This window comes from Nymphaea colorata, chromosome 4 (genome assembly GCF_008831285.2).
Source record: "Nymphaea colorata isolate Beijing-Zhang1983 chromosome 4, ASM883128v2, whole genome shotgun sequence".
NCBI lineage: Eukaryota > Viridiplantae > Streptophyta > Magnoliopsida > Nymphaeales > Nymphaeaceae > Nymphaea > Nymphaea colorata.
The window spans coordinates 26,955,784-26,980,810 of NC_045141.1; the positions used below are offsets into that span (position 1 = coordinate 26,955,784).

The following is a 25,027-nucleotide window of genomic DNA, read 5'->3' on the forward strand; positions in this document are numbered from 1 at the left end:
TTATTTATGAACCTCGCCAAAAGGAAATGTGAGCTGGTTTCTTTTGACGTGTATGGATTAGGGCGGAACCAACTAGAGTATGTCGCGCATTAATTTAAACGAAAACATATCAGTGTTCAGGTGTCTACTAAAAAACTTTGAAAAAAAAAAAAAAGGAAAGAAAGAAATATATTTAGTGGCCATTTGGATGACACCCTCATTTAACAAAAAGACTTGGTTTCATGCAAACCAAGTTTTTTAATGAGTTTTAACAATCTTGTTTAATTTTATTACGTATCCTAGCTAACACTGCTCTTTTCCTCCCGTCAAACGTGTTGATGCTTGTCAGTGTGCAAGAAGATGGTTCGATGAAGGCGATTTGAACCACTTAGCAAATTTGGGCAACTATATGTCAGCCATGATAGCGGCTGAATCACATATACAAGGCATCCCACTCCGTTGTGGTTGCCATCACCTCAACAATGGCAACCAGTTGCCAGCTCTATTGGGATTTTGTCAAGGACTGGGGCCTTCTCAACCCAAGATAAAAAAATCCATGGCTGAGGGATGAACTCACTCTAAAGAAGAAGACTTTTTACTATGTAGCACTTGTGAGTAACCTCATGCATATATGCATCTTCCATTATATTCACAGGTTCTCACATGTTGTTTGTGGGCCTCACGTCCTGAGCCATGTCATGTGATCCGCCTGTGGAAGAACTGTTTGATTGATTACAAGGGGAAAAAGAATTAAAAGCCCATTTTCTACCTAAAACAAGCATTTGAAAGGAGTACTTACAGGCAGCTATATTTCATATCGAGTGTTTAATTATGCTTTATTAAACAACCAATCTGTTTGTCATTCGAATGCAACAGATTCTGAAACAGAAAGTAGTAGGTGAACCACTTCCGCTGCAGGCCATCCCTTCCTGATCTGAAAATTGTCAAGCAGCATATCAGCAGTCGTTCGGTTTTGATCTTCAGAGAGACGTTTATTTCGCCACGCTGCAAAGCCTTCAAGTTTCCATTGTTGGCCTTTAGGACGATCACCCCCTCCCCGGTATAAGTGAGCCCAACAGCCTCAATGCAATTCAATAAAACATCATCTTCTGGAACACCATCACTGGGATCCTGCCGAACAGCTTCCGCATAAACAAAACCGCCCGCTTGATTCCTCACCAGGACAGCTACTCCCTATTTCCCCTTCCTCGACCAGGGTGCTATATGAATGTTGAAAGGAACTTCCTGGCCGTCGCTCCATTGGCCCCATAAGGTTCTGGTTTGAAGCCAGTTGCTGACTTTTGACAGGTTGTTCGAGCACCAACTGCAGTTAAGCGGATGCTATTTCAATCTATTCCAGAATAAGTCCACAGCTTTAGGCATCTCCTTTTTAGACCCATGTTTTGCATCATAAAGGCCTTACCTTTTGAAACATGCTGGATGCATGGCTAAAATTGCTGATGCAGCCACAGCAATCTGCTGTTCTTAACACTGCAGAAAAGCACATTTAATATTCCCAAAATGAAAGGTAAATCAGGTGTATCAGATTTTATACCTTTGGCAAAAATTTTAGCTACAGCGAAGGAATCACTTCATGGAAGTTGGCTTTCAATCAGAACCCCAATACTGTCCTCCATTGTGAACCTACTTTTTACAATGAGAACAAAAATATCTAGTTCTGTTTCTCCATTTTCCATCTCCACTCTTATCAAATCCATGAAATGCCACTTGCTCAGTGTTAGTTTTATCTTTATTGGAATATTTCCTTTTGTGGGATTCATCACTTTTTTTTTTTTTTTGCTCGATTCATTTCTCAAAATAATTGAACAAACCACGCTCAAAGACAGCAGTTCAAAGGCCTGAAGAATTTGGCTTCAAATGGTTCCATATTCCAAGCTAAGACCCGCAAGTAATTGGGATATTAATTATTCTGATGTTCGTGCATCTTTTCACTGGATCAAGCTGGGCAACATTATAAACACAGAAATCAAGTTTATACGCCGTAGATCTCCCATTTATTTCGTGAAAGTCTGGTTCACGGCCTTTTTGCGAACACTTGTATTCTGAGAAAGCCGGAACATCGAGCAATATACATTTTATCACTATACAACTCCTTGGGACTTTGGCCAATCTCCAAATTTGTTCTGCCATTTCCTTGCAACTCACTTTCTTAAAAGATCTCATTTACCAACATATGGTTTGGTGGATTTGACTGCTGTGTAGCACATCAATTCTCTCAAATGGCCGTTCCAGCACTTGATCCTTCCGCCGTGAGTGCGTTTGAGGAAGCAGGCACACACAAGACAGTATAGTGCAAACGTGGCAAAGTATTGAATTCGGTATGAAGGGGGTGTTTTTATTTTTTGTCAAAGGTAATTTTTTCTTTCACAAAGCCGGGATTTTTTCTCTCCGTATTAAGTCTTCTTTAAGGCTACCGACCTGCCTGTCATATCTTGATCCATTAACCTATATATTCAGGAGGAAAACAACACAGTGGTTGAGTTTGAGTTGGGCCTATCATAATGCATGACTACATAGCTGAGGATTCACCACAATACTAGCTTGGCTCATTATTGCCCAAACAATGGCCTATTTCTTCACATTCACCGTGTTGGTATGACTTGAATTTTTCAAACATATTTGGTTTACGCGGCGTTAAAGGTTTCCGAAGTCTTCAATTAGCCTTAGTTCAATTTTAATGTAGCCAAAACTTTTATTTGGAACCATAAACTAGATGATGAGTGCTAAGCACTCGATATACTATCACCTCTAGCTGTTGATTATATCTCATTAAGCAAGGTGGTGAGCCATTTTCATATTCGACGACAAGCTTTCACTTTTTCATCCTCACGTGACCCTACGCAGTTGTGAGCACATTATATGCATCTATCTAAAGAATTGCTTTTAACCCACGCACATCTTTATGCGCATCTAAAGAATTGCACTTAACCCAAGCGAATCCCCACGTGCATCAAAGAGGAACTCACTGAAGTGTCAATAATTGTACGTTTCAAGGAAATGTGAACTAATGACCATGATGTATCTTGCATTATTTTTTTTTAACTCATCGAATTGATCCCAATTAATTTCCCAGCAATGCTGAGCAGTGGATGGACCAAGCATAGTAAGTCCCCAACACGTTTTTCTCAACATTCGTATCTTTTTCACCATGTAGGAAGATTTTAAACAGGTGCAACGAAAAAATAGTGCCCGCCGGACTTGACGATAGGTGGCCAGATACAAGCGGCCAAAAGAAATAAAAGGGCATCCGAACCAATCGGCACGGGCAGAGATAACATTATAGAAACTACAACGTCAGCAATGCTGCCTTCTTTGAACACAACTTTCGAGACGCACCCACAGAAAAGCACAAGCTGCGCCACTGCTTGGCTGAACTGGCCTCTAGAAAAGCGGGGGTTGGCCAAAAAGTACAGGCTTGTCCGGCAATGGAAAAACAACAACCAAGGCAAATTAATTAAACCAGTATCCCGAATCCGATCTGTTTACGGCCATATTAGTTATATGGCGTTTTAGTTCTTTATCTTCTTCTTGTTCTAAGCACGTTGAGCCGAGGTTACTTACACTCGGTTTTTTATTCTATTCAATCGTTGTCTAATCACAAAAAAAAAAAGAAGAGGCGACGTGATAGACATTGGTTTCTTCCACTTATATAAGAGCCCTTTATAAGCAAGACGCTGATTGCGTTTTGGTGCAAATGCCAAAGCTGAAAATCTCCTTCACCATGTACAAGAATTTTGAACAGGAGAAACAGAAGTATTGTACCCACGGGTCTTGACGATAGGTAGCCGGATAGAAGCGGCCAATGAAGCAACGCGCATGGTCAGAGATAACATTATAAACTCCAACATGAGAAACGCGAATGGCCATAGATAACATTACAAACTCCAACGCGAGCAATGCTGCCTTCTTTGAACGCAACTTTCAAGACGCAGCCGGAAAAACAAGAGGCGCTTCTTGTCGCTTCTAGAAAAGCGCAAAGTACGGCCTCATATACGTGTAGCCAAGGCAGATTAATTAAACCATTATTCCGATTCCGATCAGTTAACAGCCATGTTAGCTATATGGCGCTTTATAGCTACACTTGGTTGTTTATTCTTTTCAACCGTTGTCTAATGACAAAAAAATGAGGCGACGTACTGGACATTGGTTTCTTCCACTTACATATGAGCCCTTTATAAGCAAGATGCTGATTGTGTATTGGTGCATGCGCCAAATCTGAAACTCGTTAAGTGCACAACCATGTGTATGTACAGCAACGTATAATGACTAAAATGATTTCCGTAAAATTTAAAAAATGAAAAGAAAATTATGTAAGTATTAAGAAGTGTTTGGATGACACTTTGAAAAAACTTTATTTTTCTAAAACTTGGTTTCCAAATGAGTTTTTACAACCTGGTTTACTTGTTTGGATGATAATGCAAAAACACGGTTTTCACTTTCCAAGACTTGGTTTGTGTTTGGATGACGAAAAATGAGTTTTTGAAGATACTTGAAAAAAAAAGTTCATACAATACAATTATGTTATAGCTATGACATATAGAGCGTTGTCAAATATAAATTTTGTTTACAGTCTTAACAAATTGGACAGCTTTACATTATGTAAGGCTTCTCTTACCAAAATTTAAATGTTGGATGAAAATTTTGGAAGGTTCACGTTTTTCATCACCATATCAAAACCCAGTTAGTTTCAGTACATACTTTTATATAAAAAAAAAGTTTAAAATATGGCAACCTTATTATTTTTGTTTAGTGCAGGTTCGGTTTTCTTCTCTAGTCGTCCGCCATTGACGGGAAGATGACCGCGGAGTCTGCAGCATTGACATGACGACCGAGGCAAGACCAGGTGACAGCTGACGCGATAAATGCCTCACACACAGTACCCGGCGGAGCATATTATTGGCCCCAGCCCACCCGTTTTGAAGCAAAAGCAGATCTGATGGGCTTACTAGCAAGGATCCTTTTCCATGAACGCCATTCTCTCTTTGTCTCTCTCTTCATTCTCTATAAAAAGCGCCGGCCACAGCCACTGCAACAGCGATAGCCACACCCCCTTCCTTCTTCTCGTCTTCTTCTCTCTCGATAGCGACCTAACTGCGCAGATAGACTATTAGAGGCAATGGTGAAATTCGCAAAGGAGCTGGAAGCTAAACTGATCCCCGAGTGGAGAGACGCTTTTGTGGACTACTGGGCACTGAAGAAGAGAGTGAAGAATATCAAAGTGCAACGGAAATCGGCGGGCTTCTGTGCCGCTCCCGCCGGTAAAGAGCAAGGGCTCTCCTTCTTGCGGCCAGTGCGACGTCTCGAGGAAAATATCTCTGATAAACAGATCCATGAGGATGAGAAAGACGACGCCGTCGCTCAGGTCTCTCTCTCTCTCTCTCTCTCGCTCACACACACACACACACCCACGCGCGCGCGCGCGCATGCACACACTGATATACTATATGCACGGCGACTTGAAGATGGTGAACGAAGAGGACATGTAAAAACAGGATCACGCACGTTGACTAGCTACAGGAATTAATGATATTCTAGTGGAGGAGTGAAACTACAAGCCTTATGGCCTTTAATATAACCATGCTTTGTTAATTTCTCCAGCAATGGAGAAGGCTTGTTCCAGCACTAGTCGTTCATTGCCCAGGAAGTTGTTCAACTAGAAAGTTGAACTTGGAGAGCCGGTTGTTTCACGTAGAGTTCTCGAGTTTAACTCTCCCAAAGATGATGTACATATTATTTTTCCTTGGCTGACGCAACTGGGGGAATCATCTGGTTTCCCAACACAGATTTTGGCTTAATGGCACTGTGTTTACTATTTGATGTCTTTAATACCAGGTGATGAGGGTGGATGTGGAGAACTGTTGCGATCCGAAACTGGAGACTCTGACCACGCTGGATGCCGAGGTGAAGGAATTCTTCGAATGCTTGGAGGAGGAGCTGAAAAAGGTGAATCGATTCTACAGAAGCAAGGAAAGCGAGTTCCTGGAGAGAGGAGAGATCCTCAAAAAGCAGCTCCACATCCTCCTTGACATCAAACGCTTGATCCACGAGCGCTATCGGAAGTCTCCCTCGTCCAGGGTCCACTCTATTCCCTTGTCGCCCCGCCCGGTCTCGCTGTCCCGTCAGGGATCGGAATTCTCGGGTAACTTCCAATTATTTCTGCTCATCTGTGCTTGTTTTTCTCTCCTTATTTATTGATTTAAAAGATGGTGCGCTTGGATGATAGAGACTGCAGCCATAGGAGAACGAAAACCGAAGAATTCGCTTAGGAAAGTTGTCCTCGTCCGAAACATCGAATCAAAATCAGCAAGTGATATTTCGGATTGAAGTTCCATTTTCATCTTTTCTCAAGAAAAAGTCCAAAAATATTCTGAAGGACAAAGTATAACAAGATCAGAAATGAACTTATAAAATATAAAAAAAAAGTTGTATATGCTAATAATCTTATTTCATGGTATGGCCTTTAAATTTCCGATCGTCGTTATTTTAAAAGATGCATGCAGTGTTCTTGTAAAATATCATATATGTGCGCGTCTGTGCAGTGGTATAATATTTCTGTAAAGGGAAACGCTGGGATGGGAATTAGAATACGCCAGGCAAAAGAGAACATAACCGATGGCGTCAGCAAGTGAGTGGGGAGATCTGACGGTTTCACGTCATTGCAGGGAGGGCGGCGGAGTCATTGGAGGCGGTGACAGAGATAGTGACGTCGTCGGAGATGGCGGGAAGGGCGAGCCCCGTGCTCAGTGCCAGGACGAAGGGCTCGAAGGCCAAGGCGCTGGTATCCGGCGGAATGAAGATCGAGATACCCGCAACCACGCCCAGCAGAGCTCTGTCCGCCTTGTTCCAGGCACTGCGCGAGGATGTGAACAACGGATTCGCGGCAATCAACCGCAAGAAGGTCCGGCACGCCGAGAAGATGATCCGTGGTGCCTACGTCGAGCTGTACAAGGAGCTCTCCCTGCTGAAATCCTACAGGTTCGCGGACGTGCATGGATGCAAATGTGTTTCCCAGGAAGTTGGGGATACTGAATCACGACCGTTGATTGCCCTTACGCTGAGTATATTACTCTGTATGTCTGGCTTGTGATGGACGGCTGCGATTCAATTTCACCAAACCCTGTAATGTCCAGTCATATGGCAAAACCTCTCTACTGATCGTGGGGCGTGGAGATCTCAATTTCTCTTTCTTCGTCTTGCATATTTGCTGGTTGGGTTTGAGGATTTGATGATGACATTTTCTTTTGTTCTTATTTGAAAAAATTGACAGCACTCTAAATTTCCAGGCGTTTACGAAGATACTCAAAAAGTTTGATAAGGTACTCTCTCTCTCTCTCTCTCTCTCTCTCTCTCTCTCGTTACTTGAGAAAAAGTTAGGATCATTGCCACAAATATTACGTTCAATTTTCTCGATGAACTAAATAGTACTTGCTTTATTGTCATTATTCAGGTGTGTAGTGAGAATGCTTCTGCGATATATTTGCCAACAGTGAGAACATCAGTCTTTATTACTTCAGACAAGGTAATCTTCCTACTTGTTTTTTTTTTTGGCTTGTACAAGCGAACGGTTAGTAATATATGTTACTGAAGAAATGGAATTAATGAACCTTGCAATGTGTCGACGTCTGAAACATCATTAACGACATGCAGGTAGTCAGATTGGCAGAGGAGGTGGAGTCCATTTTCACCAAGCACTTTGCTGGTAATGACCGGAGAAGCGCTATGAAGTACCTAAGACCCCGAGACCAGCAAAAAAGTTCCAAGATCGTCACCTTTTTCGTTGGTAAGGAAGCATTGCACGAGCTTGTTCCCTTAACTCAATTTCTTTTACGATCATCTTGAACTAGTAAGGGGTGCTGATTTAGTTCGCTGGCGCAGGTCTCCTCATGGGCTGCTGTGTGATGCTATTCACAGTCTACGCCTTCTTGGCCCACCTGTCGGGATCCTACTTTTCCAACAACGAAATACCTTACTTGGAGACCATCTACCCTCTGCTCAGGTATGTATTGAAAATAGTATATGCCATCTACGGCCATTTATTCGCTCAATCTATGAGTGGGTTAATTTCTACGGTTTGCGGCGATATATAGTGATATGACAGGCTGTGAATTGGAATTTGATTTTTTTTTCAGCATCTTAATACTCATCAGCCTGCACATGGTAGTGTATGGATTCAACCTATGGGCGTGGAGGAGGAGCAGGATCAACTACAACTTCATCTTCGACTTCTCCCCCACCACCTCCCTCAAGCCCAGCGATGCCTTCCTCATTGGCGCCTCTTTCATGGCACTTGTCGCCTGTAGCACGGTGGTCCATCTCATTCTCAAAACCAATGGATTTTCGCCTTCATTCGCCGATAACATTCCTCGCATCCTCCTGTTGGTAAGCCTTATTAGCTGCAGAACAAAATAGAGTCCATGAAAGTTGTTTTGGCAACAGTAACATATCGTTTAGTGTATGAGCTCTAAAGTTTGAAGCAGATTCATGAAATTGTTCCTACAAATACTTGGTGGGAACAGTTAATAGTCTAACTAATATTGAAAAGGAAAAGAAGTATATGAACTTAAAAATCTTAACTATACATATTTGTGTGTTATATAGTTTAGAGCCATCAATATGAGACATTTTGATCTTATGGCTATGGGATTTGGTACACATGCAGATACTGACAGCCGTTCTCATCTTCCCCCTGAACGTCTTCTACCGCTCCACTCGCTACTTCTTCCTCCGTGTCCTGCGCCACATCATTTGCTCACCCTTCTACAAGGCAAGCCCCCTCATCTTAGTTATATTTCCAATTTGAAGATTAATATTGATAGTGCAAGAGATTAGTCGCAACAAAAGGTGACCTAGTCAAGCTCGTTTAGCAATAAGTAAATGAAGCTTAATTAGTCCAGATGGGCAGCAACTGGGGTGTAGCTTGGCTCCTCCTTATATAAAAAGGAAAAATTAGGATTCATGTGTAGATCGACTCCTTTTGCCTGCCATTAGACAACTTAAAACTGATCCACTGGTATGTTGCCAATTTGTGACCTTTTTTGCAGGTGGTGATGGCAGACTTCTTTATGGCAGATCAGTTTACCAGTCAGGTAACCATTTTGACTCCTTTTCAAGTTCTTCACTATAGTGAGCAGACATGCACTAAATATTTATGGCAGATCATAAGTCTTAATTAGTTTTCTTGTTTTTTTCTCACATTTTCCTTTTCAGAAGAGAGGTGATATTTGTTAGTCTACTCTTACTTTTTAATGGGCACTTACTTGAACCTTAGCTCATCGACCTTCTTTCTCCATTGCATATATACAGGTGACGTCGTTCAGGCACATGGAGCTCACAGCCTGCTATATGTTTGCAACCGGCTTCAAGACTCATCACCCTCAGACGTGCACAAATCGCAAGTTCTTCTACAAGGAGTTCGCCTATGCCATTTCTTTCTTGCCTTACTATTGGCGTGCGATACAGGTGAGACTATAAAGCTCCTCCATATATGTATATTGTAATGTACCCTCCATACACATGAACTCTTTCAGTGAAGGAAAATAATAATGAAACTCTGTCTCCCAACATTGTATTATATGAGCACAGGTATTATTGCAGTGCTTCCTTTCTTGGCTTCCATATTAATTGAAACTTGCTGATGCTTGTCAGTGTGCAAGAAGATGGTTTGATGAAGGCGATTTAGGCCACTTGGAAAATTTGGGCAAGTATGTGTCAACCATGGTAGCAGCTGGAGCCAGAATCGCATATGCAAGGTATCCCACTACCTTGTGGCTGGCCATTGTTGTGATCACCTCAACCTTGGTAACCACTTACCAGATCTACTGGGATCTTGTCAAGGACTGGGGCCTTCTCAACCCAAGATCCAAAAATCCATGGCTGAGGGATGAGCTCATTCTAAAGAGGAAGACTTTTTACTACGTAGCAATTGTGAGTAACCTCATGCTTATGCATCTAATTCCATTATATTCTCAGTTTCCTATATTTTATTTCCGGCCCTCATCATCTGTGAGCCATGTCGTTTGCATGAATTGTCATAACTGTATCACTGATTAATTAATTTGTTTAAGAAAAGGCTGTGAACAAACTGTTTGACCAAATTGAAACATAAGTCGATTAAAACTCATGTTTCACCAAAATTATGGATCTGTAATTGCAATAGTTGAGATAAAATGTGCAGCTAGCTAGATTTTATGAATCTAGTGCCCGCCGAGTACTGTTTAATTATAAATATAATGCTTATGAACAAAAAACTGTCCGCGTATCCTTTGATGTCAAGGAAATACTCTGTGAAAGTGTATCTTTAAGCATGACCAAGTTCTTGAACTATGAGCATAGATTCATAGGAAACCAAGTTCACGCAAGAATCAGGCTCACTGCTCTGTGCGGATTCCATGATTCATTTACAAATGAATGTGCAGGAACACGCGTTTCTCCATAAGAATTTATTTCTAGCTTCCGTTCACCTTATATGTGAGCCTCCTCATGTACACCACCATCCCGCGCGTTGTCATTATCTTGAGAACGCTAAATCAAACAAGCTCCAACGGACATCCTGGAGCTGAAGCCTTGACCTTCTTCAACTTTAAGTAGCTCTTAATTAGGTGGAACTGATTACCAAGTAAATACTAATTAATAGAGTTCCTGATGTTGCTTTTTTTTTTTTCTTAACAAGCGATTCATATGCTTCTTCTCGCATGCGTTTCAGGTGGTGAACTTCGTTCTTAGGATTGCTTGGGTCGAAGCAGTCATGAACGTTAACATTCGGCATATAGATCATAGATTGCTCGAATTTGCGCTAGCTTCTGTTGAGGTGATCCGCCGCGGCCAGTGGAATTTCTATAGGTATCTATCTTCATATACATGTTCTTTACTGGTGCGGAGGCAGGTGTGGGCAATGTGTCCACCTCAAAAAATATTTATCAATGCCTTTTATTTAAAAATTTCTATCTCCACTCCTGATTTTTTTGACAGCAAAACTGGGTATAATATGTTTATGATGTTTGTTCTTGGGATGGTGATGGAAAGCAGTCAGCTAGTAGTAACTCATGCATCGTTCTTAACAGGGTGGAGAATGAACACTTGAACAATGTTGGCAAGTTCAGGGCTGTGAAGACAATGCCGCTTCCCTTCCGCGAGATGGAAGATGATGACTAAGATTTTGCTGCTTCATAGATCAATTTCTTGGAGCATAATTTGATTAAGGGGTGGAGACGTGTAGATAGCGGATTCTTGTTCGTTGGCGTCGATTGCTCTTCCACATCCCAGATTGAGCAGAGGCGCCGTTGATTCCCAGGGAACAGCGGCATATTGAGGATCGCATTGAGCCATGGATATATACATAGTTAAGGATATTAACATAAAGATTATTTCACAAATTTAGTTAGTCAATAATCAGATGTTTGATTGCCATTATTCAAGGCTTATACAAATATGTTGCAGATTCAAGAGCAAACTGTTGTATTACCCAAGAAAAAAATGGAAAAATGAAATGAACAACTTTTCCACAAAGAGAAGAAAATCTTGTGCAGTATTGACCGGAAAATAGCTTAAAAATTATTTTTAGCTACTATGAAGAAATAGACCGATCTCTCTCTCTCTCTCTCTCTCTCTCTCTCTCTCTATATATATATATATATATATATATATATATATATATATATATATATATATATATATATATATATATATATATATATATATATGCACACGCACATACAACCCCTCAAATGCTCCTCAACCAAACTTGTTCTTATTTTATTTAGATCTCATAAATATTCTTATACATAAAAGAATGTATGTGTTTGTTTGGAAAGATGCGCATGGATGTATTTCGTTCCAATAACTGAATAACATTCTTTTTTTTTTGGGTAATTCCTTTTGAAGCCTCCTTATGGTGGCATTAGCTGCACTCGATTTCAACTTGCCCGAGGCTTATGTCCCAAGAAAGCAGTTGCTTTCATCTTCCCTTTTATGGCAAAACATAAAACCTGGTTTGTTTCAAATGGGCCCTCCTACTTTTATATTGATGAACAAATAATTAAGCTTGTGTTCGATTGGTTTGAAAGAAAATGTGGTGAACACTTACAATTTTGTATAAACATTATTATCTTCATTCGTTAACTGCAACTCAATATTCACTCGAAACTAAGTTCAGAAAATTAGGATTGTGGGTATAAATTAATTCGGTTCACAGCCCCCAGAAGAATTAAAGAAAAATAAACCACCGAGTCCCTTGGAAAGAAGGTCCCAAGTTTGGCTGCTATCTGAAAATTTCTTGGAGGCCCGGAAAGTCAAACCTAATTCCGGTGGAAGGCAGACTCGGACTTTTCCTGCGCCGACACGCGAAGGTTGGAGCAAAAGTCCTCCCCAGGCGGCTCGAAGGAAGTCCGTTCTCGCTCTTTCTCCCTCTCCCTCTCCCTCGTTGCTGTTTTGGGGAATTTCGTCTCCTGCTTGCTCTCTCCGCCCTTTCGGTTCTCTGGTCGCGCCTTTCCCTTTTCCTCTTTGCCGGAGGAGAGGTTCGAAAGCAGAGAACGGTCGGACTGGTTCAATCTTTGGCTTTGGAAAGAGGCAAAGAGAAGGAGAGATGGTGAGGGGTCTGCTAAAGAGCGTTGTTTCCCGGTCGCTCTCCGTCGCCGGCAAATGGCAAAACCAGCAGCTCCGGCGGCTCAACGTTCACGAGTATCAGGTCTCTCTCTCTCTCTCTCTCTCTCTCTCTCTCTCTCTCTTTTTTCCAGAAATCTGGGACGGGTTGGGATGCTGACTATGATTAACGTTATTTGGTCACATTTTTTGTTTAATGAAACGATACATCGAAACGCTTCTCTGAAATTGCGGGATCCGACGAAGAGAACAATGGAGTAGTTTCATTTGCTTCGTTTTCTCTTTCGGTTGCTTCTTTATAACGATCCTCCTCACTTTTGCTTTATGGAGTTATATTTCGTATTAGTTTCGCTTTTTTTCTTTCAATATATTGTGGACAATGCCGGAGCTTACTGAGGGGAATTTTATGGTAACTTCTCCAGAAATATTGGATAGGCTTTGAATATGCTATTCGCTTGTCCTGGTCTTTTGGGTGAGTGATGATTCTTAGCAATACTTCTTGTATAAACGGAAATGGGCGGAATCGACGAGAAATTTGAACCCTTAATTCTATGGCTATCTGTTCTTCTGCAGTTTTGCACTTTGGTCATTTCCAGGAATCCAGGAACAGTAGGGTTTTTCTTCTTCTTCTGCGGCATAGTGGTTTGGCCATTTCAGAGTAATCAAGAACACAGATGTTTTGTGGATCCTTTTTACATTCGAGTTTAGAGTGTTTGGGAGCAGAAGAGATTTCTTGGTCTTTTAGCTTCGGTAGTTTGGTGTTTCAAGATATTCAAACGCACAAGGTTTTAGGTGGATCTATAATTGATCAGCATTTAGGGGTATTTGCATCCACCCCTGTCCCGGAATGGGAGTTAAGTGAGGAACATTTTAAATCTGAATGCAGCTCCAATGACTATTCGTGCTGAATAAATCCGTGCATCCAGGTGTCTATGTAAGGAAAATTCAATGTTTCATTTGCTGATGTAGTCCTATCAGCGCAACGAGGATTAATTATCTTATGCTGATAAAAGTTGTGTCACGAGTAGCACCGAGATGCTACTCATAACACAATGAACATTCTCCAGGCAGGATTGGAGTAATTACTCAAGGGGAGGTAAACTCTCTGGTAGGAAACCTTTTTTGTATATAGTGGCTGGTGTGGAAAAACAGATGTATGATCAGTGTTATCGATGGAAGGTGATAGGATGAAAGACACCTCAGCTTTAAAAACAGTATTGCAGACAAGGATGGAGTAATCACCAGTCCATTTAAGGAAACTGGGTGTTGGGGTAAGAAGATCCCATTTTATATCTTGCAAGAACATGCATGGATGCCAGCATGGTAATGGCCAATCGATGCTGGACAGAGAAGGGTAAGGGTCTATGGACTTGCTGCAACCCTGCAATCCAAGAATTGAATATCTGATTGATGGCTTTCTTGTTAAGTCAATGGGGTAATAACCTACCAAAGCTGGAGTAATTTTGGAATGGGGAATGACGTGTTTTCCCTATGTGTTGTTAGCTTGCATTAGGTGATGGTTTATAGATGCACAATTGGATAGAAAATGAGAATGTATAGCCTGTTCTGAAGAACATACTGGCATCATCAAGATGATGGCCGGATGGTGTTGGAAACAGAAACAGGAGCAGAAAGGATGTAACTCCTGGGACATAGATGATGTAACGTTACCATTTGGCACTTGAAAATAGAAGACAAATATTGGATAAATGTTAACTTTTGTTATGTGAATGAAATTTCTAATTAATTGTTAGTAGTTAGTACTAAAGCAAAAGGTGGTCATCATGTAGGCTAGGAAAAGATAGTTTAGCAGAGTATTTCACATGTTTTGTCTAAACAACAGAAGATATTGCTGTTATCAAGAGTCTGAATGGCAAAAGACTTCCAAGGCTCAAGGTGGGTGCCTGATAGTGCATAATCCATCCCAATTTCACGCCAGGTGCCAGCTATTAATGGATATAATTAACTTGTACTATTTACTGATTTTTAAGATGTATGTAAGGCTTAAGCAAATGAATTTTCAAAGCTGGAAATGCCTGCCACCCTGAATTGTGAAAGAAAAAGGTAAAAAGCTGTTTCTTTTAACAAAATTTCAGATGATAAACACTAAATTGCGTGGCTCTTTCATATGGATGGGACCATTTTCTTTTCAATAGTGACAGGTGGAAGAATGTTATTAGTGAAGCATGTATCATGTCCTAAGTTGGAAATTTTGCCTTTCAACTAATTTATTTTCGGTTTGCAACTAGGGTGCTGAATTGATGAGTAAGTATGGCATAAATGTTCCAAAAGGAGTTGCAATTTCTTCTGTTCAAGAGGTGAAAAATGTGATCCAAAGTACCTTCCCTAACGAAGAGGAAGTAAGCTGCTTTTTCTTTTCGTCCTTTAGTTTTATTAATTCAGAGTCTGGATATTTCTATGCTTGTTTTTGGTTCTTGAATAATCCATGTTTCTTGTATTTCATGTGTGGGACTAATACTAACATATGGAGCAATTAGATACTTTTCTCCTGCCTATGTTCTTGTTTCCTTCTTCAGTCATGAAAAAAACTTACAACTTTCTTTTGGTCATGTGGATATAAGTTTCTTGTTCATTGTGCTTATATATAGATCCATTTGTTTCTTAAGGTTTAACTTAGACCGGTTAGCACAGGGGTGAATTTTCATGTTGGTTGAAGGAATCATTGGACAAACATATAAGCTCAATATTGTTAAAGAATGGTTCTCTAATTTAGGGATCTACATTCCTTCTCTATTTTGCTGATATAGAAATGTGTTATTCAAGTAACTGATTTCTTTTCATGACTATCCCCGTGCATTTTTCATCCTTTTTCTCCTTATGGCAAAACAAAATAAAACTATCAGGTATTTATTTTTCCTGCTGCTTCTACTTGGTTTTCTTCACTCCTATACATATGTCTGCAATGATGATGCCTTCTAGTTCTGGACCTATTTCAATGTTTATTTAAGATGGGACTGAAGTATAGAACCCCAGTTGCTTTATGTGCTGATGTCCTTCAAACGGAAGGAACATCACTCCTTTACCTTTTTCCTTCAGTTACCTTTGTTGCTCTATTTAGTTACTGTTTTTGATCTTTTGCCTTTCCTTATATTTTCATGCATGTTGCATATGTTTCAAGAATCAAAATGGACTTGTCTTTGATTTTTGCTATTTTCCATACAATTTTACAGTAACTAAAAATAAAATGCATTGAGAATTCTGTTGATCATTTTTTGTTTCTTCATCTATCCTACCCTGGCTGAGGACTATTTGCAGATTCAATATTTCCTTCATACTAATAGCACTGCACTGATTTGGTATTTGCATATTATCTTGACTAGTTTTCTACCTAAATAGCATTTATGATAATGATGTTCCGAAAAAATCTTTGGAATGGTAATTGTATATGTAGAATGTAATACCAAATGCTTGATTGACAACCCATAAGCATTTTTTTTATGCATTAAATATGTATGATATTTTAATGCTAGGAATGACCTGTGAAACACTATATAACTTTTTTAAACGAAAATTGAGTGGATGTTTTAGATCAGATTGTGTTGGAAACATTAAGGACCTTCTAGCTAATTTCGCGGTATGAGAGTATTAAGCTGGATCAGAAAAGTAATGCTTTTTGCAAAAGCTTCCATAAAGTGTTGTAAGTTTTTTCCAGTTATTCCCTTTATACCTGTGAAACATACAATTGTCATGGTAGTTGATTCCTATTAGGGTTGTAGTTGTGTGAATGAGATGAATAATATTTTGATGTTACCTTTTATTTTTTTTGTCAGTTAGTTGTTAAGAGTCAAATTCTTGCTGGTGGAAGAGGCTTGGGGACATTCAAAAGTGGTCTTAAGGGTGGAGTCCACATAGTGAAAGCTGGTGATGTTGAAGAAATTTCTGGTACTGGAATTGCGCATGTATAGTTTTTTTTTTTTTTTTAGTAAAGAAACTAATAATGATATCCCATTTTTTCGTTCCTTGTTCTGATTTTAGTGGCATATATTCCTTGGTAGGATAAGCATACTGTTTAGGACATTGATTGTATGTCTGTTTGCTGTGAACCTTCTGCATTTATTCAAATCTGGATTTTTAAAAAACAGTGTAATAGAGCTCTTGTTTTATGTGTACTTTTGTTGTTTTCTCATGATCGGTGATATCAATGAATAAATAAATGTTATCGTAAATTTCTTTTCAGCAAGCTTGCTTTGTTATCTTTTAATTTAATAACTCACTATTGTTATTCATCATTCATCAACTGTGAAGTTTGACAGGAACTTGGAAGACTGTAATATTTTCAATATCAGATTTCTATTTTAATTTTCATGATTTAGCAAATTTATATGTTCTCAGTTGTCTACAATTTTTTTTTGGTTAATTTTTGTGTATCTTATTGTTTGGCTAGATTTTCTCAAATATTAGCAATATTTAAGTTTTCCCATTTTTTAAATGTTCTCTTGTAATATGGCATGACGTGAAATGATTAACTCATATCTCTAGTTGTTCAATATGGGTTCTATTGTGATTTTTTAAAGCATTGGCCAAAAGAACTAATATTAACATTGAAAATTATGTTGGAATTTGTTTCATCTACAATTTTTTCAATTGTTTTCTGGTGTTATTTAATATGATCGCTTTGCATAGTGGAAACTGATTAGTAGAAAATAGCTTATTGATACAAACTGATTTCAATTGTTCAGTGTAACATTCACTACATACCCAGCTCATTTAAGCTTGTCTCTTAACAAACTTGCATCCAATGATCCAAAACATATTTGCCATCAAAGAGTTGCTATATTGTCACAAGTGGTAGATAAGAATATCTTGCCTAGTTCTTTTTTTGTTTTTCTCTAAGGAATTTCCCTTGTTTTGCAGGAAAAATGCTTGGTCAGATTCTTGTCACAAAACAAACTGGTCCTCAAGGGAAACCTGTGAACAAGGTCAGCTATATTCAGTAGCGTACTTTTCCTTGTCTTATTGTCCTCTATTTGCTGGAGCTAGATACTGGAGATTCAGATATATACAGGCAAATAATGTCAGTAATGACATGTTTTGGTGTTCTATGTTGTGAGATGTCCTTTAAGAAGCACAAACTTGTGCCATTGGAAAATCTGCCAACCAAGAAACCTTCATTTATTTAGTTTGGCATAGAACCTGAAAAATGAAACCACGAGCGAAATATTAATGTGTCTTAGTTCCACTTGTCATGTGCTGTTTATTTTTCGTTATTAGTCCCTCTTCTTTTCACACTTTGGTCCTTTGCTACATGTTTAGGAGTCTATGGAAAATCACTTGCAAAGGGATATTGCGAACTTGAAAATAGATTTTTTATGAAACCTATTGCCTACTTGAACATGAGTTTATTTGACGAGAAAATATGATATTATGTCAACTGTGAGATCTGGGTCTCTGGAGGCCCATTTGTTTGAAAATGTTGTGCTGGATTAATTTGAGATCTCAATTCGCTTCTTGTTTTCTGATGACACAGTAGTACAGTACTGAAGGGAAAACTAAGCTCATTCTTCATTTTTCCCTGTGATTTTGCAGGTTTACTTGTGCCAAAAGATGTCACTTATCAATGAAATGTACTTTGCTATAACTCTTGATAGAACGACTGCGGGTCCGGTAAGTTCATTTTTTTAGTAATTCCTTCTTTAGAAGATACAGTCTTGATGATAGAGATGGATATGCATTAATATGTTTTCTATTTTGGTTACCTAGATGTGTCTGTGAAAATTATACAAAGTTGTGGAAACATAGGTATAAGCCTGGAAACTACAGTTAGGAACATAATATTTTTTGTTATTAGTATTAGGTACATTTGAAGGACACATTACAGATGTATCTGCATTAGCCAAAAAATAATGAATCTGATAGTGTAACAGTAGCTACAGCAAATTTTGTGTTTTAGATTACTGGCGTTGTAAACTTGTAATTGATATGCCCATTAGTTTCTCATGCTTCCACTCTTGACTGTGCTTTGCAACCTTCAGGTTTTGATAGTGTGTAACTTCATATCAAGGAAGAAAATATTTGCATTCGTTAGATAATGAATCAGACAAGTGTTCCATTTGGTCTTGCTGCCCTTGGATTGTGAAGCTGGTATTTTTTAAATTTGAATTGGAGCTATTCCTCCAAAAAAAAAGTGGGAATAATATATAAAATACATAAACGCATAATTTGATATATATGTTTTCTAGATATTAGCGCTGGTAAATATGAGTATTATGTGCACTGTTCTCAACAATTTAATCATGTCCATTAATGTTGTTATGATGACTGTCAGCTAAAAAAAATGATTGTTAGTTTAACTTCTTAAAAAATTACTTTGCATGTTGTGGGCCACCTGATCATATTAAACAAGCGGAACTGTAAACCATTAGGGAGGATGTATAGCTAGGGTGCTTCTGTCAGAAGAAAAAGGTTCAGCAGGTTAGTTATTTATGACAAAAATACCTTGAAAAAGAAATGAGACTTCATTGTTTTTTGAGGTCATTCCAACCACACACATCTCTGATCTAACAATTGATGGATTGGTTGACACAATTGATACTATTAAAAATAGTTGACACAATCTATGCATGTGATTCTATCTTATAAACCTACATATGTTTGTGGAGTGTGACTTGGTAATGGTCATCTCGTACTGCTTTTGTTTAAGGAAAACTTTTTTCAGGAGCAAGCCAGCTATTTTCGGAGTTTTCTATGTTGATGCTGTTACATTATAGAACCTAATGCAACCTCTCAAAACGAGGGCTCTTGATTTTCGTGACTGGACAATTCATGCTATTCTTGTTCTGACTAAGCAAGGGTTTGTCTTGTGTTTTTAAAGTCATATGCTCATTATATATGGGAATTCTTAAATCCATGATTTTGGTAATGACCATTCAGCATTGAGAAATGTCTAATTTATCTCCGATCAAGAACCAGTCTTACTGTGGATATAAATTTAGCACTTCTTCAGATTGGATAAAACTTTCATGTTATCAGATCCTTCAGTTTGTTGGCTGTTTACTGGAGATGATAATGATGTAGACTGTGTTCTTTGTGTAGATAATAATTGCCTGTAAAAAAGGTGGAACAAGTATAGAAGACCTTGCAGAGAAATTCCCGGACATGATCATAAAGGTAAATAATAACATGTACTTTCAATACAATGAAAGTGCATACTCTCTCTTCCTTGTTTGCCTTTCTGCATGTGCATTTGTGTTGGTTGTCTTGATCCTTGGATGAAGGATATCTCCTTTGAGGCAAGGGAATTTGTAAAGTCAAAGAAGAGTATTTTCTATGAAGGAATTTGTACAGTTATTTGACATTCTTGTTTTGTCTGAAAATCAATGCTGGTGTGCCATGAATGTAGTACTTGTTCTGAAGTTGGTGGGGCTTGTCCTAAGCCATGGTGCATATAATTGGTGTGGCTAGCTGATGGCCTGGAAAGTTCTTTTGAATCAAGGTTCTGCCATTTGATGATAGAGGTCATGCCTAAATTAATTTATTCTTTACCCACGAGTGTCCTATATAGTTCTGAGCATGTTTAGTACTGGGAAAAAAAGAAAAACTTTGGATTGCAACTATTTTTATATTCATATGTTATGATTAGGATTGTCATTATAAGAAACTACATATAAGGTTTATCAGTAATGTATTATCAAAGGTAAGTTTTGAACCATACTGTATATTGGTACTTCATCTTCTACTAAACAGCACCTGAAAATCTTTAAAATGTAGGCCAGGTTAATGTCAATACACTAAGTAGTTCTCCCAATTTGGGTGACTTGGTAAACAGTTGATAAACAGGGCAATCACAAAGCTTGAGTGGGTTGGATGTTCTATGTTGGACAAGCAACCCCGCATGGAACTTATGGGTTTTTTTTTCTAGCCCTTCTTGGCAAATTTGTCCTCATGTTCATGCATTTAAATAATCATATCACATATTTCGTTGGATCCACTCACTATACCCCTCCCCCTTCTGCTTCTACCACGATTCCCAACCACCGATATCATCTGCACCTGTCAAATAGATTGATGGTTGGTATCCTGTGAAGGCTGAGTTAATCACTTGTTCGTTCTCAATATGACCATTTCTAGTCTATCTCCTTTTCCTCCAAATTTTTTTTTACGTCCCTTGGTGAATCCTCAATAAGCTTCAAATGTAATTGCAGATATTGCAATTTTCTGGTGAGATTCCTGAACAATGCAATGGCCATGAGCTCATGATTTTTTTTTTTAGTATCATTACCAAGTTTTTATGTTCTTCAATGTATCATTTTTAGTTAGATATTGTAAGTTGTAACATATTTTCCCCAAGGTTTCACCCAAATGGTTCTTTTTCACTTTATCATCAAATTTTTCTGTAGCTGAGGAAATCCCAGTTAGTGACATCTCTTTACCATCCTTTAGATGCATCAAGGCAGTTGTACCCTCTCATTTTCCTTCTCTTGCTTTATTTTCCTTTTGTCTTGCAAATGCAGATTTGGAAATGTAGTTTATGCTTTTGCTTTCACTGTAGGTGCCTATTGATGTTTTCAAAGGGATCACCGATGAAGATGCTGCCAAGGTTGTTGATGGCTTATCGCCAAAGTTGGCTGATAGGAATGCATCCATTGAACAAGTGAAGAAGCTCTATAAGCTTTTCTGCGAGTGTGATTGCACACTTCTAGAGGTTCATTGACTTATAAAATATTTTTTTGATTGTTTTATTTCAGTAGGCCTTCCATTATTGATATTTGGTCTTGCTATGCAAGGAGGTTATGAGATCATTGATATGCATGCATGCATCCCTAGTTTTATATTTACATTACAAACATGCACAGCCATGGACACGTGGAACCAGAGGTTATAGGGGGGGCATTGGGTTTTCAGAAAACCAATGTTACATATGAACTTTTCCAGGGAATGGCTTATAGTTCCCTTGAATTTTTTACGAAAGCTGCCTGGCCTTCCTACATATTTTTTCCGGTTCCATGTCTCCATGCATGTGCATAAAAGCTCATTTTAGAATTTAGATAGGCAATGATAGCACTGATCATTATATAGCACATCTCTTTGTTATACATTGTGCTTTTAGGGTTTTTTTTTTTGGTGTGTGTTGCCATGTGTTATATATATATGTGTGTGTGTGTGTGTGTGTGTATGTATGTATCGTGAGAGAGAGAGAGAGAGAGAGCCTCTTATTTGTAATATTATGGACATCATTTCTTCCAAGTGTGAGTTAAATGGTAACTCTTGTTTCTTATACAGGTAAATCCCATGGCTGAGACTTCTGAAGGCCAGTTGGTAGCAGCCGATGCAAAGTTGAATTTTGATGATAATGCTGCTTTTCGTCAGAAAGAAATATTTTGTCTTCGTGATTCATCTCAAGAGGACCCTAGAGAGGTCTATCTCCAAACCCATCTTGTGTTGTGTCAATTAATTTCTTGAAGTCTTTTGACCTTCCATATGCATCATATGGATAAGAAATGGTTTGAACCCATTTTAATGGGATGGCTCGACACCTGTTTATCTGGACTAGAGCATTTAAAGTATATGAGCAGGTTAAGTGCTGATCAGTTGCACTTCTAACAAAATCAGGTTTAGTCTTGGTCTAGTTAATCGAGTTCCACCATTATCTGTTGGTTTTCTTGTATTTGGTCTGTGCTAATCAGTGCCCGGGGCAACCAAAATTTCTTGTAGGAATGAGCTGGGGTTGTTTACAATCTCCAATTGTGGCTCATTTTGAGTTCTTAATGCTTATATTAGCTATAGTTGCTTGAGTATGTGAGAGCTTCAAGCTAATTTAAGCTCGCTATCAGACATTTTATGAGAAAAGATCTGACCTTTTCCCTGTGTATATTTGTGTCCCCTTTACTCTTCTGTTCCCTTTTTTTTATGGTTTTCTGCTTCTTCAGGTTGCTGCAGCGAAAGCAGACCTGAACTACATTGGATTGGATGGGGAGATTGGGTGCATGGTGAATGGAGCAGGGTTGGCAATGGCAACCATGGATATAATTAAACTGCACGGTGGAACACCTGCCAATTTTCTAGATGTTGGTGGAAATGCCTCAGAGAGCCAGGTAAGAGCTGCTATTCAGAACTTCAGCTAAGAGTTAATAAATGAGCTACCTCTTGTCTTGGATATTACTTTTAGCATGTTACCAGAAAAAGTTGCCTGCACTTTGGAATAACATGCAGAAAATTTATATTCATCGAAGAGTTAAATAACTGAGCTGTCTCTTTTCTTGGATGACATTTTCAGCATGTTAGTCCAGAAAAGTTGCCCGGACTTTGGAATAACATGCAGAAAATTTATATGGAGCTTTGTCCTGGCCCTCCTGAGGCATATGATTTAAAACTGATGGGTTCCTTTTAATGAAATTTTGTAATTAGGCACAGATAGCGTCATTCTTGTTATTTCTTTTCATCATTCATGACTTCAACCTATGTTGGCCTGAACGATGTTTAACTGCTATATCTTAATGTGTCGTAAAGGTGGTGGAGGCATTCAAAATTTTAACATCTGATGACAAGGTGAAAGCAATATTGGTGAACATATTTGGGGGCATCATGAAATGCGATGTAATTGCAAGTGGCATTGTCAATGCTGCCAAACAGGTAATCTTTTCTGTTATATCTTCCACACATGGATTGATTTAGAAGGAACTTCCAGAAAGCTTAAATTCTGAAATGGTAGCCCTTCGGTGGAAAATTTTATCTCCAGCAAACAAATGATTTCATCTGTAGATTTCACTACACAGCTGGTAGAGTTGTTGAGTTCCGTCAGTTGCTTCTGACGTTTCTAGGGTGTGCAGCTAAGTAGCGGAAGTTCTTCCATAGGATGTTCTTGTATGGGGAAGTTAAGAACTGCCCCCGAACTTATTCCAAATCCATTTGTTTTGCTGATTCCTTGGTGTTCCGGGAAGCATGTCAGCCTTAAATGTTTCAACATTACTACTTTAACCTCTTGATGATGGCCTCTTTTTACCAGGTCGCCCTCAAAGTACCTGTTGTTGTTCGCCTGGAAGGAACCAATGTTGACCATGGGAAGAGAATTTTGAAGGTGAGCTTTTCAGTCTGCGGCTGGTTGATTCTTCGTATGCTTTGCTTAGCCTATATATGTAACTGATGCTGCCGAAACGTAACTTTCAGGAGAGTGGGATGACAATCATCACAGCGGAGGATTTGGATGATGCAGCACAAAAAGCTGTAAAAGCCTCAGCCAAGTAATCTATTAGACCTCTTCAGAGCGGTTATGGTGCTTTTTGAATAATTATTTCTTTTTAAAATGCAAATGCTTTGTTATATAATTGGTTCTCTGGGTAAGCCGAGCCAGAGATTGATAAAATTTTCTTTTTTTTCCAATTTGCGGAGGGTGAGCCCTGTCCATTCTTTACTGTGTTTACAAAACCAACAGATTAGCTATTGCCTATGGATCTAGTTACGGCATCATAAATGCTGTCTATTTGTTTCCCTTTGCCTTTTAGGATATATTCCACTAGGAATTTTACAATGTAACCCGCACAGATAAATGAGCTTCAAAAGATAGAAATATTTTCGTCTGGAAAACTGATTCCTTAAGTCTGCGCACTTCCGCTAAGGGTTTCAGGATGAAGTCTGTACCTTTGTATTTTTTATGTATTTTTCTGAGTTAAAAATTGTCATCGCTGATCAAATAGTGAAGAGGTTACTACTGCCTTTGTTTCATTTGATTTAATTCGTTTTTTGACTTGAGTTAGATGTAATGCTAAACGTTATCGATTCCCCATGAGAACTTTTAGCAAAATGCGGGCCTGCATCAATATTGCTACCTTCCTCGTTGAACGCTTACCCTGAGCTGCTTTCTCCCTCCCTCTCTTCCTCTTCATCTCCGCTGACACCCAGGCCCTTCTGGGCTATCATACCTTCAATGATCCATCCCTTTATGATCTCACGTCCGGTACAGCAGTGAAATTGTTTTTAGGGCGTGCACCTTGTTTGCCAGAAGGGTAGGACGGGTTGATAAGACGGTGAAGTGACTGAACGACGACTCCTTATCGGGGTAACGGGGAATTCTTCCTCTTATACCCCGGGAGGTGGAACTTCATTCAGAATACAACCACGGCAGAGGAGAAAGGACGGCTCATCTGCTACGCGAAAAGCCTAAAAGAGGATACAGAGATTTTTTTTTTTTTTAAGGGAGGGCATGGGGCCCCCTTTTGTCTCTGCCCTTCAGTAAAAGTATACAACATTGAGAGAGGAGAGAATAGTAATCTCACTTTTGGATGGTCTTGTACTACAGATGGGGCATAAGTAATTGAAAGCAAGGGTGACGGAGAGGGTTTGTATTGTTTTCCTACTACTGTGAATGAAATGGCGAGGTTGTTGGTGCTTGCAGCTAACTTTTACGGGTTCCGATCGTGCCGACTGGAGTAAGACAGGACCCATCCGCTCTAAGAATTACGGCTCGAGCGGAATG

The 25,027-nt window shown here is 39.1% G+C and overlaps 1 protein-coding gene and 1 pseudogene across 1 annotated transcript; both read left to right on the plus strand.

Annotated features, from left to right (window-relative positions):
* The first annotated feature begins 5,116 nt into the window (after window positions 1-5,116).
* On the plus strand, window positions 5,117-11,151 carry LOC116253303 (phosphate transporter PHO1-like; annotated as a pseudogene).
* Window positions 11,152-12,352: 1,201 nt separating this feature from the next.
* LOC116252709 (succinate--CoA ligase [ADP-forming] subunit beta, mitochondrial) lies at window positions 12,353-24,276 on the plus strand. Its single transcript, XM_031627167.2, has 12 exons — window positions 12,353-12,682; window positions 14,847-14,957; window positions 16,389-16,500; window positions 17,473-17,537; window positions 18,145-18,222; window positions 19,651-19,725; window positions 21,107-21,259; window positions 21,838-21,972; window positions 22,485-22,649; window positions 23,065-23,187; window positions 23,561-23,632; window positions 23,722-24,276. The coding sequence occupies exons 1-12, from the start codon at window positions 12,581-12,583 to the stop codon at window positions 23,797-23,799; spliced, it is 1,269 nt and encodes a 422-aa protein (XP_031483027.1). The 5' UTR covers window positions 12,353-12,580; the 3' UTR covers window positions 23,800-24,276.
* Window positions 24,277-25,027: the final 751 nt, after the last annotated feature.

What these genes read in the sequence shown, in the direction of transcription:
- LOC116252709 (XM_031627167.2), top strand. Translation starts at nt 12,581, where the DNA reads ATGGTGAGGGGTCTGCTAAAGAGCGTTGTTTCCCGGTCGCTCTCCGTC. An exon ending in CTCAAGAGGACCCTAGAGAG is followed by an intron (nt 21,973 to 22,484) that starts GTCTATCTCCAA and finishes CTGCTTCTTCAG; the next exon opens with GTTGCTGCAGCGAAAGCAGA. An exon ending in GAAATGCCTCAGAGAGCCAG is followed by an intron (nt 22,650 to 23,064) that starts GTAAGAGCTGCT and finishes TGTGTCGTAAAG; the next exon opens with GTGGTGGAGGCATTCAAAAT.